Source organism: Watersipora subatra, chromosome 11 (genome assembly GCF_963576615.1).
Source record: "Watersipora subatra chromosome 11, tzWatSuba1.1, whole genome shotgun sequence".
In the NCBI taxonomy this organism is placed as follows: Eukaryota; Metazoa; Bryozoa; class Gymnolaemata; order Cheilostomatida; family Watersiporidae; genus Watersipora; species Watersipora subatra.
The window spans coordinates 10149805-10166948 of NC_088718.1; the positions used below are offsets into that span (position 1 = coordinate 10149805).

General features: G+C 33.4%; 1 protein-coding gene across 1 annotated transcript in view; it reads left to right on the forward strand.

The window, feature by feature from the left end:
• LOC137407807 (amiloride-sensitive sodium channel subunit beta-like) overlaps positions 1-17144 on the forward strand; it is a 32180-nt gene that overhangs the window by 771 nt on the left and 14265 nt on the right. Inside the window, exons 2-6 of the mRNA XM_068094188.1 lie at positions 1548-1682; positions 4043-4205; positions 11392-11474; positions 11559-11699; positions 15158-15302. Of these exons, the coding sequence (XP_067950289.1) occupies positions 1548-1682; positions 4043-4205; positions 11392-11474; positions 11559-11699; positions 15158-15302 (667 nt within the window). The remainder of the gene's footprint in view (positions 1-1547; positions 1683-4042; positions 4206-11391; positions 11475-11558; positions 11700-15157; positions 15303-17144) is intronic.

The following is a 17144-nucleotide window of genomic DNA, read 5'->3' on the forward strand; positions in this document are numbered from 1 at the left end:
CTATATATATATAAGTATATATATAAGTATATATATAAGTATATATATATTAGTATATATATACTTATATATACTAATATATATATATATATAAGTATATATACCACTTATATATATACTTATATATATATAAGTGGCATAATATATATATGCCACTTATATATATATATATATATATTGAGCGGCATAATCATGTCGCAGGTATTGTGTATAGAAGTCTATGTGATGAGTATGGCCTTAATAAACCACAACACTGGTGGGAAGCTCCTGATAAGGTCAATGAAAATGACCGCGCTAAGATCCTCTGGGACTTCTACATCCAGACTGACAAGCATGTCTTAGCAAACCAACCAGATATAGTGGTGGTAGACAAGGAGAACAAGAAAGCTACTATAATAGATATAGCAGTACCCAATGACTACAATATAGCCAGCAAAGAAAAAGAAAAGGTAGAAAAATATCTCCCTCTTGGAGAAGAGATTGAAAAATGCTGGAATGTAAGAACAACTGTAATCCCAGTAGTCATTGGGGCGCTGGGGGTAATAACACCGGCGCATAAAATGTGGCTTGCCCAAATACCAACAACAATCAACTCAGGTGAGTTGCAGAAAAGTGCGCTATTGGGAACAGCTAAGATCTTGAGGAGAGTGCTCAAACTCCCAGGTCTCTGGTAGGAGACTCGAGTTAGAGCAGAATTTACCACCCATTCGGGTTATCCGGGGTGAGGAAACAATTTTTTTTAAGTATATATAAGTATGTATATATATATATATTATATATATATATATATATATATTATATATATATATTGGTATATATATTGGTATATATATTATATATTCCTATATACATGTAGGTGTGTCAAAATCTATGAAAAACAATTATTATTTTTATTTGAAAAAGCGTATATAATTGTACTGTCGATACAAAGAAGCGCAAACACTTAACGATGTCTCTTGAAAAATAATATGAAAAAACTCAAAAAGTCAAAGGTATTTTACTAAGGTTGCTGCAAATGATGATTTGTGCCATTTTCTTTTCTTGCAAAGCTTTTATGATAAATATATTATTGTTGTTTACGATATAGTTTACTCTGCAAGTAAAATATTTTTACTGTTTACACGGGAAAGCAGACAAAGCAGCTATATACTCTATAGTAATACTCTATTAATACTAATAATAATAATACAAATATACTGTTATATACTCCATAGTAAAGAAATATTTCTTTTTTAGTGTACCAAATAAAATCTATTTGAACGGTTTGGTATTTGCCTCTGTTTCCACAATTAGCCTTCATTACAAAAAAGCAAATAGCAACTTTCCCCCTAAAAACTGCTTTCCTAATATAAAAAGGAATTTCAAATGTTATATGTCAAACCATTTATTTGATTTTATTGGGTTCCATTTTTTGTCTTATGATTCTTGTATGGCATAATTTGGAAAATATTTCTGTTTAAAATAAAATTATTATAAAGTAATATATATATAGCCAAGTCTTAGGGTATCTGAATGAGCTCTCACTGTAAAGGGTGTCTTTGTTTCAGATTGTTGGAAGAAAGTACATTCTGGCAAAGATATTCTGGGTGCTCTTGTTTCTCACTGGAATTTGCCTCTTCATATTTTTTGGACACGAGCTAGTCACTACATACCTGAAGTATGAGAAGACAACTGACATTGCGGTGAGTTAGCCGAGTGTATTCTATCCTCGGTCTCTATTTTTTAAGTATGGTTTTCCAAACTAAATTTGCATTTAGTAATGTTTTCACAGCGCTGATGAGTTTTAAAAATGTTACGCATCTAACTTTGGTGAAAAATAGGTAAGATCTAAGGCTTTTATGGCATCATTAAAGGTTAAACTTACAACCTCTTATAACAGATTTAAATGCTTTCCATCTACTTTAAAAACCCGCCACATACATGTGAGTTTCGAATTTCAAAAACAAACATTATACCGTACTTTGGCTGTAAATTTGCTTCAATTTTTTTTTTCAATCTCGTCACCCAAGTATTTTCTACCAATCACATTACAGCAGCAATGTATTGCACTAAATCAATCACTTATCAATTAATCAATGCACTAAATCAATTAACCCAAACTGTAAAGCTGGCTGTAGATATCTTTCGAACTTGAGAGTTTATGAAAAATAACAACTATACCAACATAAGATATTATGTTATAAGAAGATGTTATAGTATATGATGCTTTTGAAAACAAAATATTGTTATAGTTAGATAAATGACAAGCTTCCGATAAAAAATTATAAATAGGGTCTTTACAATTACATGTATAATATTAAATTATAAATGTATTATTACTAAATCAATTATAGTGCTAAAATATTATACTAGCAGTTAAAATGCTATTCACAGTTTTGTGATATAACGAAATTGTGCGTTGTACTATAAAATTATTAGTAGTCAGCGGTGATAGCTCGGTGATGCCAGGGTTTGCTTTCATTTCTAATCAGATAGCCTGCAGGTGGGTGTTTAAGAGTCTGGTTTTCAAGAACCAGATGAGTTTTCAAGCCAAATATTTTAGTGACCTGGCAGAAGGCACGAATCATATGCATTTGAAGTTTGACCAAAATTGGCAAAAATGTAGAAACGCATCGCATTTACGTGACACAAACATATTGACAGAGTGAGAATTATTAAATTATAATGTACATCGTAATACATAACTATCTTGATGCTTCAAGAAACAAAAAATGGAAATTTTGGATCCAAATGGATCAAAAATAAAAATCACCAATACTGTGTGGAAGATTCCCAACCAAACCATTTGTGTGGCAGCATCAACAACGCAACCCATGCAAATATTCTTAACTGTTCTTAAATATTCTTCATACTTGAGATTCAAAGTACATTAATAATGAAAAGTTGTGTGAAACAAAAATATTTTAATTCTCTTCTGTTTGTTTAACTTTCTAAAAAAATAAATGTTCATAGCAAGGGATGTAGTGTTTAAAGTTTATTCTGTTATTAAATATAGGAAATCTTAACAGCAATTGCCATCTTGTGCTCGCAAACATACCGTACTACTTAGTGTGATAGTGAAAACTAGCAAGGGTGCTTTAGTCGAGTTTCTTATTCATCTTAAATTACAGCAAGCTAGGTTCAAGATCATACAAAAACACGACTGCTTTGTAAATTGGCGCAACGCTTTTCTTCGGATGTAATTTAATATCCTGAGTTCATAAAGCTTAATAGTAGATAAATTAAATATGAAGTTAATGAAAAGTAAACTATAAAGTTGAATATTGATGACTGTCCACATGTTATGAGAGTCATTTTACCATCACTCTTAATGTCGCAACCAACGTTGAGAATTTAAACAGAGTTCCGCGTCAAAAGAATGCAAATAAATGTACGTGCAGTTCATAAAACCTATAGTAAGTTACTAGTAGTAATGGTATGCTTCTGTCATGTATAGTGACAATGCTTGGTAGTGTTCTCATGTTCTTTAGTAGAGAAAAACATCACCAGGACTAGTTTTTTATAAGCTACCTTGGGTGGTCCTAACACTTATCAAGGGCTTCTTCTGAAACTCTAAGATCAATCCGAAGGGATGCATTTTGCAACACATCCAGTCTAACAGAGTCAGGTAGCCATTTCACTTGCCCAATGTGCGAAGGAAAGAGGTGAATCTTTAATGTGCCCAAGTGTCAGTGTGGTACACAGTGCCTCCAAGTTATGGTCTGGCCCCGAAAGACCCAGCAACCTAGGGTTGAAAGCTTGCTGAGAGCTTTTTGTCAGATCGTCAGGCCTGGAATCACCCAATGTGATTCCAGCCCTGACGGTTGACAATCAAAGACGCTACCACTAATAAAGCCTATAAACTCAATAAAACAGCTATGTTTTATCACCATTTGGTAGAAACAGAATGTGTATTTGATTCACTAGAGTGGCTATTTTACAAAGACCTCTGAAATCATTAGGATTCTGCTGCTAACTGTAAAATTCTAGAACTTTGGGATGGTGTAAAATTCATAACTACCTATTTCTCTTTCTATACAACTTACCCTTTAACCTTTTGCAGCTACAGTTTGAAGTCCTCGAGTTTCCTGCGGTAACCATCTGTAATCTCAACCAGTTTCGCCTTGACAAGGTGCCATCAGATATTCAGAACATGGCCTCAGATTTCATAATGGAAAAGAGATATGACATGTTTGGTGGAGAATACTATTTTGATTATTACTTTGGTTGGTAGAAGCTTTACTATCCTATTATGGTAGCTTCCTTGTTTTGGAAAATATTACTATTTTTTTATACAGTGACAGTTCAGCGACACACCCCCATGTGGAACTACAATTCCATCATAGAAACAGCCGTGTTGCTCTTTTTCTTGGTGGATCAGTGTGGTGTTTTGAAGCAAAACACCCGTGCTATGTGTCATCTTTGTGCCATAGAAATGGCTTCGGCAACCAATTCTGTCACACTTGTGCATCTGTATAAGTCTTGCCTGACCTTGACATAGATGTCGCACAACCATTACTTCACTATAGTGCTCTATGGAAATGAACTGCTTGTTGGCCCAGCTTAGAGCTTCGAAACTGGTGCGTCCAGGTCTTGCAAAACTATCGCCACATGAAAACTTAGTAATTCTTTAGCTATTGACACAATTGAATCTTCAACTAAAACAGCCTTCTCATTTGAAAACTAAAATCTACACTGTTGTTTCAAATAGTGCTAGACACTTTCAGCTGTGAATTTTGGTGTATTTTATTATTGCAGATTTAAAGTCTAAAGTTAATTATGCTGCAGATATCATGACAAGATTAAAATATAAAGTGAAAGATGATCATGACAAAAAAGGATGTTACTTCATTCAAAAAAATGCTACCAAAAAATTCGTGAAGCTTTCAACTTAATAAAAACTGTGAACTCATAAATTAATCAAATTTTTTTATCTGAATTGGCGTCTTGCCAAAAGTTTCAAAACTAGAAAGCGGATTCCCAAAGTCTAAAGTTCCAAAAACACTAGGCCATTTTATCGCATGCGCCATGAGGAGCGCGGAGATATCGCTGGCGTGTGCCTAAATGTACTTGAGCAATTCACCAGCAAATGATAATGTGGCACGCTCACAAACTGCCAATAAAATTCTTTATCATAAGTTTTTTCGGAGCTGTAAACAAATTTAAGTAAGTCAATATGACGCCGTCTAGGCAACGACGTAAACAACTTCCGCTTTTGTTATTAGGCCTATCTCACTTTCACGGATTGTACACCACAAGAAGAAATAAGAAAAAACGATTCTTATATTTTTAATAGTAACATTTTATGATTTTTATATATAGTTTTCTTCTAGTAGTTTTTTATATTTATTATATTAAATATTTACCATTCTCAAGATGGTCAACCTGCGCAACTACTGACTCCAAATGTTGGTTTTCAGCTGGGTTGTTTTGTTAGTTTTGTGTGTTATGTTTTACAGGACTGGGAGTGCTTTTATTAAATTTATGAACTATTCAGTGTTCAACTCTGGTGATGTTTTAATCAAAACAAAAATTTGTAAAATGTTGCCGCTGCACGTTGGCGAACATCGATAAGAAATAATTACCCGCCATATAATTTCATTTTTTGGAACAACCAACAATCGAAATGTATCTCGCTAGCTATAAAGTTGGGATAGAGAATATCTAGCGTTATCGCTCTGCATGAGCTCGCTGGGTGAGTTCTAGCGCAGATTAGCGCCACACATCGCGATATCGCACTAAATATCCCCAAGTGTGTTTGCACCTTAACAAAGAGCTAAAAGCATTATAGACCTTGATTACCAATGACCATTGTTACAAAACATATTCATAGGTATGAGTATGGTTTGATCAAATATGATTGAATAACATCGACAGTGTGTTCCTTGGTAACATCCAAATAAACTCTTTAGCATAGACCTGCAAACACTAAAACTATAGTTTCAAGTACAAAGAAACTCATTTATCATGTATGCACCAATTACATAGACATAGACATAGATTGATATACGTATATCATATAGTACTTGCATTTTTCACATAGATACTGACAACCCTTTCCCTTATGTCTTCCTTTTGAATTTCTCTAGTTTAGATATTGATGCTGCTAGCCTTATTATGACTCTTTGGTGACAGCGAGCTGTCAGTTTTCAATTGTACTTTTGATTCATTTATGAAGTATCAATAATATTTTCTAATAATTTTTATATATCGATATAAAGACACTCTGTACTACACGCGACCCTATAAAGTAGAAAGTGGAATAGTGCTTTTGTAGCTTATCTTTACCATGTTGAGAGCTATGTCTGTCTGTCTCTCCATCCGTTTGTCCGTTCATCCGTCTGAACACATGCTAAAAGTGTTAGGAAAAAAGATTGCACCATGCGGGGATCAAACCTACATATTCAGATTCCCAGCCAAGCACACTTCCTTCTACGGCAGTTGTCCATCCTTCTACATCCAAGAATAATTGTGCGCATAGTTGTTACTCAATATTATTTCTCACGGTGCACGGCATTGCCAGCGTACTAATAAGATATAAAAAAGGACCTTGGTAATTCGATTCGATCGCTAGCATTAGCAGTGGTGACATCGGCTGAAATATGATAGCAGATTATTAGCTAGTGTACACACACCTTAAGATTGTTAGCTGAGAATGGTGGATAAAGAATCCTTTGAACTCTGGTCATAGCAGTCATGTCAATAAATTATTAATTTAATTCAAAATATTTGAGTACGTTGCTATGTCTATGAACAAAATGTAAACTAAAGCAATGTATATCAGTGTGTTTTAATCTTAAAGGAAAACATTTATGAACTAGATTTAAGACCAATGTCTCTCAACCATATTAATATTAATAACTGGTTGAAAATTTCAAATGAGCCTACTGTCTTGGTCCAAAGAGGTTAGCTCATAAAATCAACATTTTTATGAGACATAATTTAAAAGCCATACTTTACTGTTTAATTGAAGCGTTCCTGTTGAAACTTCCACTGAGATGATAAAATGTGTAATTTTTGACAATTATTGTCATGCGTTACACCACAGCTTTGGCAACAAGCCAAAATAGATTAGTCTGGCCAAATGGTACTCTCATAAATCATATAATAATAACACGCTACCATATAATGTGTTATGGTATGTTACAATATCATTTAATACGGTGTTGTATTATATCATATTACATTGTATTATAGTATGATAGAATACATTGTACTGTTATATAACATATTATGTTCTATCGTACTATGTTATAATATCTGATAGTATACTACACATATACCTTAACTAATATTATTATTACAAGCAGAAAACTTAATCAGTGATACAGGGATAGAAAATTTTTAAGACCGCATAGGTTGAATACAGCAAACACTACATTCTATTGATAGAGCAACCACCTTTCTCAGGTAATGCAGAAACGTTTATACAATTGAAAATGTTGCATAAAGATTGCTGTCCGCTAAAAAATACACCAAATTTTTAAGACCGCATAGGTTGAATACAGCAAATACTACATTCTATTGATAGAGCAACCACCTTTCTCAGGTAATGCAGAAACGTTTATACAATTGAAAATGTTGCATAAAGATTGCTGTCCGCTAAAAAATACACCAAATTTTTAAGACCGCATAGGTTGAATACAGCAAATACTACATTCTATTGATAGAGCAACCACCTTTCTCAGGTAATGCAGAAACGTTTATACAATTGAAAATGTTGCATAAAGATTGCTGTCCGCTAAAAAATACACCAAATTTTTAAGACCGCATAGGTTGAATACAGCAAATACTATACATTCTATTGATAGAGCAACCACCTTTCTCAGGTAATGCAGAAACGTTTATACAATTGAAAAGGTTGCATAAAGATTGCTGTCCGCTAAAAAATACACCAAATTTTTAAGACTGCATAGGTTGAATACAGCAAATACTACATTCTATTGATAGAGCAACCACCTTTCTCAGGTAAAGCAGAAACGTTTATACAATTGAAAAGGTTGCATAAAGATTGCTGTCGGCTAAAAAACACACCAAAATTGTGTACATTCTTTTAGCTGTCAAATAGCTTTCTTCAGTATTTAATAAGAAACTTAAAAACTGAAAGCTGTCATAAAGCAAACCGGGAGCTACATTTCAGGTTTCCTTATCATACATTGAGATGTATATGTATATTTCATTGTTTCAATGTATTTTAATTTGTATTTTATTGTATTTTGGAATTGTATATTTCAGTCAGAAACCTTTTCAAATGTTTCTTGAAAGGTATATTATTTGCAGGAGCAAATTGTCAGCTATTGTATAAGTGTACCTCACCAATGCCCTGACCGTGGTTATATTATGAGTGGCGGTACAATTAAATAGATGCGGTCCAGGCGATAAAAACATGAACTAAATACAATGGTTTAAATTTTTTATCCCCCTTTTTGCAGTTTGTCTGTCAGCGTTCAAATTTTAAGACCAATAGTTCGGGTTCAAAGCTCTTGTGAGTCAATTTTTGACATTTTTTGATGGAAGCTCGGTTATATCAAATAATTAAACTACAATTCGTGTTCCTCGTGTTCCTCGTCAACTAATTGGATCGTTCACAAGCCATGGTGTTCATATAAATTTGTTTTTATAAGTGAATGAAAACTGCTACTGTATTATTATTGTAGCTGGCCTTTATTGATTGGTTAACGCCCAGCTAAAAAGCCAATGGTTCCCATGGCGGTGAAACGAGTTATTCTCAAGTCCCCTGACTAAATTCAACCAATTAAACGGAAGTTTATTGATTTCAATGAATAAAAATAATGATGTAATGATGCCATGGAACTTTAAGGGCAGCAAATCAATGTCTCGGTGAAGCTATCATATTTGCTCATACTTCCTTCTCTGTCCAATAAACAAGCTATTATTACAGAAATGCTGATCAGAATATTCAAGAACATATCGTGTTGCTGAATATCGACAAATGCCATCTTGTTTATTTAGAACTTGAGATTCCGTAACTTGTTGCAGTAACTCGCAACCTGTCATTGTTTATTGCATCTATTATAACATGTATATATGCATATACATATACCGGTATACAGGCATACTGAGCAGGTTGTATATGTGCATGTATGTCTATACGATCATACATTCATATATAGGGCCCATATAATCATATCTCAGTGTTTGTTTGTTTTTTGTCTCCCCAGTTATAGTGATAAAACTACAGGAACAAAAATCTGCTATGCACTGAAATTGAACTCAGTAATTTCAATTCTGAAAACAGGTGTACTATCCCTTACACTATGCATCCAACTGGTGATCCAATAGAATAATTGTGCGCATCATATTGCATGCTTCATGCTATTTTACCTAATTTGCATTATAGATTGATAGGTGTATATCTACATGTATATATATATATATATATATATATATATATATATATATATATATATAACAACTAATAACAACTACATTACCTGTACCTGTTTATAAGCTAATTTAAATCTTAAAAAGTGTGTAGCATAAGAAGTAACAAATGTTTTTCAACAATCTGTTTTAATTATGTCTTGAGCTTTCAAATGTCAGAATTACACATTGGCAGGACACACATGAAAATATAAAACACTTTCATGTAAAAGTTAGAATGGTAAATGTTGTATATGTTGATTAAAAATAAATTTTCTGCGCAAAAACTTTTTTATTGTTTGTACAATGCCGGGCATTTACCTAGTATATGCGTCTATATATATATTACATATATAAAATGTATTAAGAACTAAAAAAATGTAAAACTGTTTACTACTTAAAGTTTCATGGTTGTTACCATTCATCAGGTAAAATTAAAATGATCTGAAGCTCATATGACTGTATGCAAAAACACAACAAGTAGCTTAGCGATAAAAGCCAGCTATATATAATACAACAATTTAATTGGTTCATGTCACAGCATCGCAAATTAAGTGCTTATTTGAATGCCGGCATTTTGACACAAATTTGTTTAGTGAGTTTAAACTTGCAAGCTCAGGTTTGTATAAAATGAAGTAATTCTCCCAAATGCACAAATTACAGCGTTTACTGGTCTTATTGTAACTACTCTCTTTCTTCAATACTCTCTACTTGATGTCGTACTGGATGGACCGATCTTTAAGCTGCCATATAGAACTACTTAGCTCTGTTGATGTTCGTTTTGATGGATTGTTGAAGCTGCTACAATGGTTGTAATATCTTTTCTTGAATGGGCCCTCTGTCAAGCCAACATATGTTTGTTTGGCAGCATCAGGTACGTTGGTCATAACTGTAGCCTGATAGATGACAGAACTGGACGTGCATGCATTTGGCAGTGGACATGTATCTTTGTCTCGACAGTTGCATGTTGCTGTTGGCTTTTCGTTTGATAGCTGCGCTTTGTTGTTATTTGCAATAATCTATCCAATATTCTTCATGCAGCTATAGCTAAGTTTTACATTGTTTCTGTTAAATAACGAATAAAGCTTGTGATCTTTGGGAAATTCTTCCCTCAGAGCTCTGAAGAAAAGCTTTCCTATATTGGTGGCAAAATCTTTAGAGAAAAGGGGGTTATACCAAAGTATATTTTTCCTGCGTTTGGTTGGGGTGTTATGTGATGTTGCAGTCTCACTAAATGTCAATTTATGATGGTATCCACTTCTATTAAGGGCTTCTTGGTGTTCTTTCGTATTTTGTATAAATATATCTTGATTGGATGATATTGTGAAGAGGCGCAGGTTGACTGATGCTGGAATGTTTTTGATGATGGAGGGTGGGTGGTTAGATCTTGTGGGCACATATCTAGGCGTATTATTGGGCTTGCTGAAGAGTCTATATAATTCATTCTGTAGATCTAAGGATATATCCAAAAAGTCAATGGTGCTTTTATTTGCATCTACAGTTATTTTCAGTCCATATCGACGGAATAATGTGCACAGATTTTTCTTGAGCTTCTCAGTTTGTTTAGGAGTTGCTCTCACTACGCCAAGTCCATCATCTCGGTATAATCCAAAAGTCTCTTTCGTGATCTGGTTTATCTGATGTAGCATAAAGCAGCCAACCAGTTCGCATATTTCTGCTCCATCATAGGAACCCATAGCCACATCGAAGCAGTCTGCATGTCCTGATTTGCCCTATGCTTCATGATCACTATATAGTAGGGTCTTTTTGGTGTTCAAGATTACTCCGCGCTAACCTGATCTATATATTACATATAGATCAGAAAATTATATATCGACTAGAAAATTACATATAGGTTGGAAAAAAACTAATAATCTTGGTTGCTAGATTTGTTTCAATGTGATCACACTCGTTTTGAACAGCAATTGTATTTATTGTTCAAAATCAGCTTGCTTTCGCTCTATAAACAGTCATGCGTATACGAAGCTGTTTCAACTTATTATTAAAAGCGTTAGACATTACTTACAGATCGGCATCCAACAGAGGCTCCTCTTTATATTCCTTGGTGGGTTCCAGCATGGTACGAAACGACAACAAATCCCAATATGCCAGTTGCTCCTGGTACAGGCAGCAGAACACCAGTAACTACTGAAGCTAGTACTGATAGTGCAAGTACTGAAAGCAGCGTTCTGCAGACTAGTGCTGCCGATTCTACCAGCCAGACAACAACAGACTCTCCTAATGTGTCTGCAACTACTGAAGGACAAAGTCTGAAAAGGAAAAAGCGTGCAATTGGAAGTATTGATGAAGAGAAACTCGAAGTCATTCAAGACATGGTGTGTTCTAGCCTTCTTCTCAGAGAAAATGATTGTATGTGTTATATATATATATACATAATGTATATATATATAACATATATATACATGTATATATATCCTTATATTTTTAGATATATATATACATGTTTTTAAATATATATACATGTGTTTTTAGATATGTGTCTATATATATATTCGCAGAGTATACATTATATATATATTCTGCCCACATATTATATATTATTATATATAATGATATATTATATATTATATATTGGCACAATATCAGATATATATAAACAGAATATTGGCCAAACAGAATATATATATATATATATAAATATATATATATGTATATAAAAATATATATATATATATAAATATTTGCTTCCTCACCCGGTTAACCCGTATGGGTGGTAGTTTCTGCTCTAACTCGGGTCTCCTACCAGAGACCTGGGAGTTTGAGCACTCGCCTCAAGATCTTAGCTGTTCCCAATAGCGCACTTTCTGCAACTCATCTGAGTTGATTGCTGTTGGTATTTGGGCAAGCCACATTTTATGCGCCTGTGTTATTGCGCCCAGTGCCCCAATGACTACTGGAATTACAGTTGTTCTTACATCCCAGCATTTTTCAATCTCTTCCCCAAGAGGGCGATATTTCTCTACCTTTTCTTTTTCTTTGCTGTCTATATTGTAGTCATTGGGTAACTGCTATATCTATTATAGTAGCTTTCTTGTTCTCCTTGTCCACCACCACTATATCTGGTTGGTTTGCTAGGACATGCTTGTCAGTCCGGATGTAGAAGTCCCAGAGGATCTTAGCGCGGTCATTTTCATTGACCTTATCAGGAGCTTCCCACCAGTGTTGTGGTTTATTAAGGCCATATTCATCACATAGACTTCTATACACAACACCTGGGACATGATTATGCCGCTCAGTGTATGCATTTCCTGCTAGCTGCTTGCATCCACTGACGATGTGTTGGATGGTCTCAGGTGCATATATACTAGCTGTATGGCGCCTTATAGTGCCTCGCATTGCGTGTTCACAACTCGAGTTGTACAACTCGAGTCGCACGACTCAAGTTGTGAACACGGAACGCGACTTTGTAAAATTAAGGTGCAATATATTGGTATTACGGTAGTATAACCGTAGATCTGGTTATATTAACAATGGTACATCAATAGGCACCCTTTAGCTAATAGAAATTAAACTATGTATGTAGGCCCTATGTACTGTAAAACTAGAGCTAATGGCGAATTATAGTGTCCCGAGTTTGCAACTCGAGTTGTACAACTTGAGTTATATTTACAAACTCGAGTTAGTAAATATAACTCGAGTTGTACAACTCGAGTTAGACAACTCAAGTTCATCAAAAATCCAGGCCGAGTTCTTTCAACAGCAACTCGAGTTCAACAACTCGGCTTGAGAACATCCCATCATTTCATTTTCTCTAGCTATATTTTCTATATGGAATTTTTTTTGGTGCATCATTAAACGCCGTTGAAATAATTTCTATGTTCATTTTTAGTGTTCAGTCAGTTTCTTGTCAAGTTCTAGAGAGATAACTCTTTTTTCATTTGAAAAAGAAGTTGCCCGGCTCCCACATAGATGGTTTTTTAGTTTGCTTTTTACATTCTACAATTGTTTTTGTCTCGTTATATTTATAGAAATAATTATGCGCAAATATCGCCAATATATATAATTTAAATGTGTCTATATATTTAAATTATTATTATTATTAAATTTCTGTAAATGTTCTGTAAATGAGACATCCCAATTACTCACTTTCCTTTTTTTACAAACCCGTGTTAGTTTTGTAACACAACTCGAGTTCATCAAAAACCCAGGCCGAGTTGTACAACTCAGCAACTCGAGTTGGCAAGAAAAAAAAAATATATATATGTATATATTTTCTGCCTGGCCTAGGCACACAGAAATAGTAATAAAAATAGTGTTCAAACTATGTACATATGAAATAATTTACACAGACTAATATTATGATAGATACAACAGATACAATAATAATACAGGATAATACATCATGAAACATATTGGGTAATGTGCTGGACTTCTTGTACATAGGAAGATAACTCTAAAATTCCTACAATATTATTCTCCGTGTTTAGCAATGTTTCTAAAATCAGTTTTGTAAGGATTTCACTTGATTGTTTAAGTTTTCTAATCTTACTGATGCAGAGTTTATTTAAAAACTAATCTATGAGTAATTGGCTAACTTGTAGCTAGTCATTTATTATCTACGTGAGTTTTTCAAATAAACTATGAAAAAGGTTTGTTCTCCATTAATCACTAATCTAAAAGATGAAAGATGTTTATTAAAATACCTCTGCAATATAGCATTAACTGAAAATAGAAGCAGATAACTAGAAAATGGCTGAGAAATTATTTAGGGCACAAATATTAAAAATATTGTCGTACAATATTTTACATTAAATTAAAGTTGTTTGTATTCATGGTCAGGTGTGGCTCCAAGGGTTTGTATTTAGATTGCTAAGATATGACAACTCATCAAATTTTTTGTTGATCATTTTCCAATTAACTCGTTGTACTGGCTGACCTAATTTAAAGCAAGCCATTCTCGGCAATACTATTCATAGAGTTATTAGTTTGAGATTTGCAAAATCTCAAACTGTTTGAGAACTCGTTTTGCAAAATAATATCTTATATACCAGTATAACTTAGGAAAATTTTGAAAGAAAAAGGCATTTTGTTTTTTCTAATATACTATTCATAGTGTATGTAATTCAGTTCAAACATCTTCTAAAAATAATGCTTTTTTGTAAAATATCTTCCAATATCACTAAAAAAAATAAAATAAGCTAAAGTTTTTCTCTTTTCAGTAATACTATCCATAGAGCTACTCAACTGGAGTTATTTAAAAATGATATTTCTTACCAATAAAATTTTATATTAGTTTTACTCAGAAAAACATTGAATTAAATAAGTGAGCAACATAAAATTGAAAAGATTTGTTTTTTTAATTTGTATATTAGACATTTAAAAACTAAAGTTTCAAGGTTTAAATATTAACTTTTTATCAAATGAACAAATTAAACTTTAATAGACTGTTGAAATACTGAATTTTAGCACTAGAGGGATTTTTGAAAAACATTTAACCTACTCATTGCCAAAACTTGTAGGCCTATTGATAAATTTTCTCATTTGGAAGAAAAATCAACACAGCATTTTTCGACATGATCCATTTTGGAAACTGCAAATGGCTGAAAAAAATCAGGCTTTCAGCGATTTTGAATCTTATTTATTTTATGTATTCTAATTTCAAGTTTAAAGTAGATAAAGCTTATACATGAATCTTGTTAAAGCCTAACGCTAACACTGTTATAGCTTACGTATAGCCCATATTAAGGCTTAACATATGTAAAGCATATATATGTTAAAGCTTATAACCCGAACAAATGAAAACTGCTGATTTTTATCGCATTTCGTGTTTCAGAATGAATTTTATCAAAGACCGAATATTACGAACCTCTCACAACAGACTTGGTTTGCGAATGTTGGAGAGACGTCAGCCGACAGCACTATTCTTCTTAATCTTACCCACTACATCAGCGCCTACTCCACACCAGAAGTGCTTCAAGGTATGCTAGGTGTACTAGTTGTGCTTCTGTTGCTAGAGAAATAAACTTAATATATGTATGCATGTACAGATGTATTATATAACTTGTTATTGGCATTAATAATTACTAACAAAAGCTATTCTCTATATATTAAAACAAAAATGAGAAGACGTGACACGAAACAAACAGAAATGAGAAGAAATCACAAATTGTTGAGTGAGTTGAGCAGAAGTGCTTTAAATTTTAAGAATCTAATAGTATTGCATAAGTGTGGGATTGTATTGCATATTGCATAAGTGTGGGATTGTATTGCATATTGCATAAGTGTGGGATTGTATCGCATATTGCATAAGTGTGGGATTGTATTGCATATTGCATAAGTGTGGGAATAGTGGATTGTAGGTTGTAGTGACAGAAATGTTTTAGATTTTGGAGATTTTAGTTGCTCAACTTCTCAACAGCATGAATTAGCAGTTGTTTTATTTGTAAGTCAGATTTATATCAAAACCTTTCATTACTTTGACTAGTTACCGATATTTCACATCTTGAGTTGGTCTAATAAAACATTGTTAACAGCTATCATTTAAGCACAGTACAATGAACCCTCGGGTTACAACGTCTCTGTTTTATGGGTTTTTTGTCTTACGATGTAGAACACGATGTTTTTTGTCCCCTAATTACAACATTTCTTTGCCATACGACATCAACAAAAACAACTTTTGAAATTCAAATTTGGTGGTTAGTGTGCCAAATACGTCGGAATCATAAAAATGTTGATATACTTTTTGCTGAAATCTGTCCCACAATGCTTGAGAGAGATGCAATGCACTCTCTCCCTCTCTTCGTTCAGCATTCTCCGTGAGACGACTAACTAAGACGGTTACAAAACTATAGCTTAATTTAGTCAAATACATACCATACTAAAACTTAGCTTCAAGTGAGTGTTTAGTTAGCTATTGTCCTTTAAATTAAATTCAACATTCATATTGCACACCTGTCTCGAAGGTAAGAACTCTCTACTGTAAAAACTCTGCACGTAGTACATTGTAATATTACATTTTATTGCAGATCACAACCACTAAATACACTAAACACATTAAGGTTACTATAGGTAATATAGCTACTAAGGTTAATATACTATACATAGTAAGTACGTATATAAAGTTTTGATGTTTTTTACCAAAGGTGTTCACATTAGATAATTTCTGTGAGTCTCCATAACACTCTATACAAAATTTTTGTCATATGATGCCAACACTGAAACGACTTAATGTTCTATGGTGGGGGTCTACTGTATACAGGAAAAAAACTGGCTTAGATCAAGATTTATTTCACCATTCCACAAGCTGGAATGGTGAAAATGGAATGAAACCATCCACAAGCTCTACATTATGTTTTTCTACTGTTCTTGTCAAAGATACTGCATGTCTGCTGCTGGGCTAAATTTACTTGAATAAAAAATAATTAATGTTTACTCATCTATGCTCTGTGACTAAAAAATCAAACAGACAGACAACGGTCAATATGTAGATTTGTCTATAATAAATAAAATTAGCATATAATATCGGTAGACAAGATTGTGATATGATGAACTACCAACTAGTTTCGTTGTTATTTGTTTTCAAGATATTGCTACCTTTCGGAAATTCAACTGTCCGAGATCAAAACATTTTTACAATCAGCAGAATGTAAGCTAAAAATTTTGCAGTAACTGGAGCCATACAGATTTACTTTAACATATGAACACATAGAGCTCAACATAAAAAAACAATGGTTTGAGCAAATATATTAGTTCTAGCTATTGGAGTGCTATAGATTTTTTAATAGCATGAATTTTGACAGTTCATCTACTCCAACTAGCAA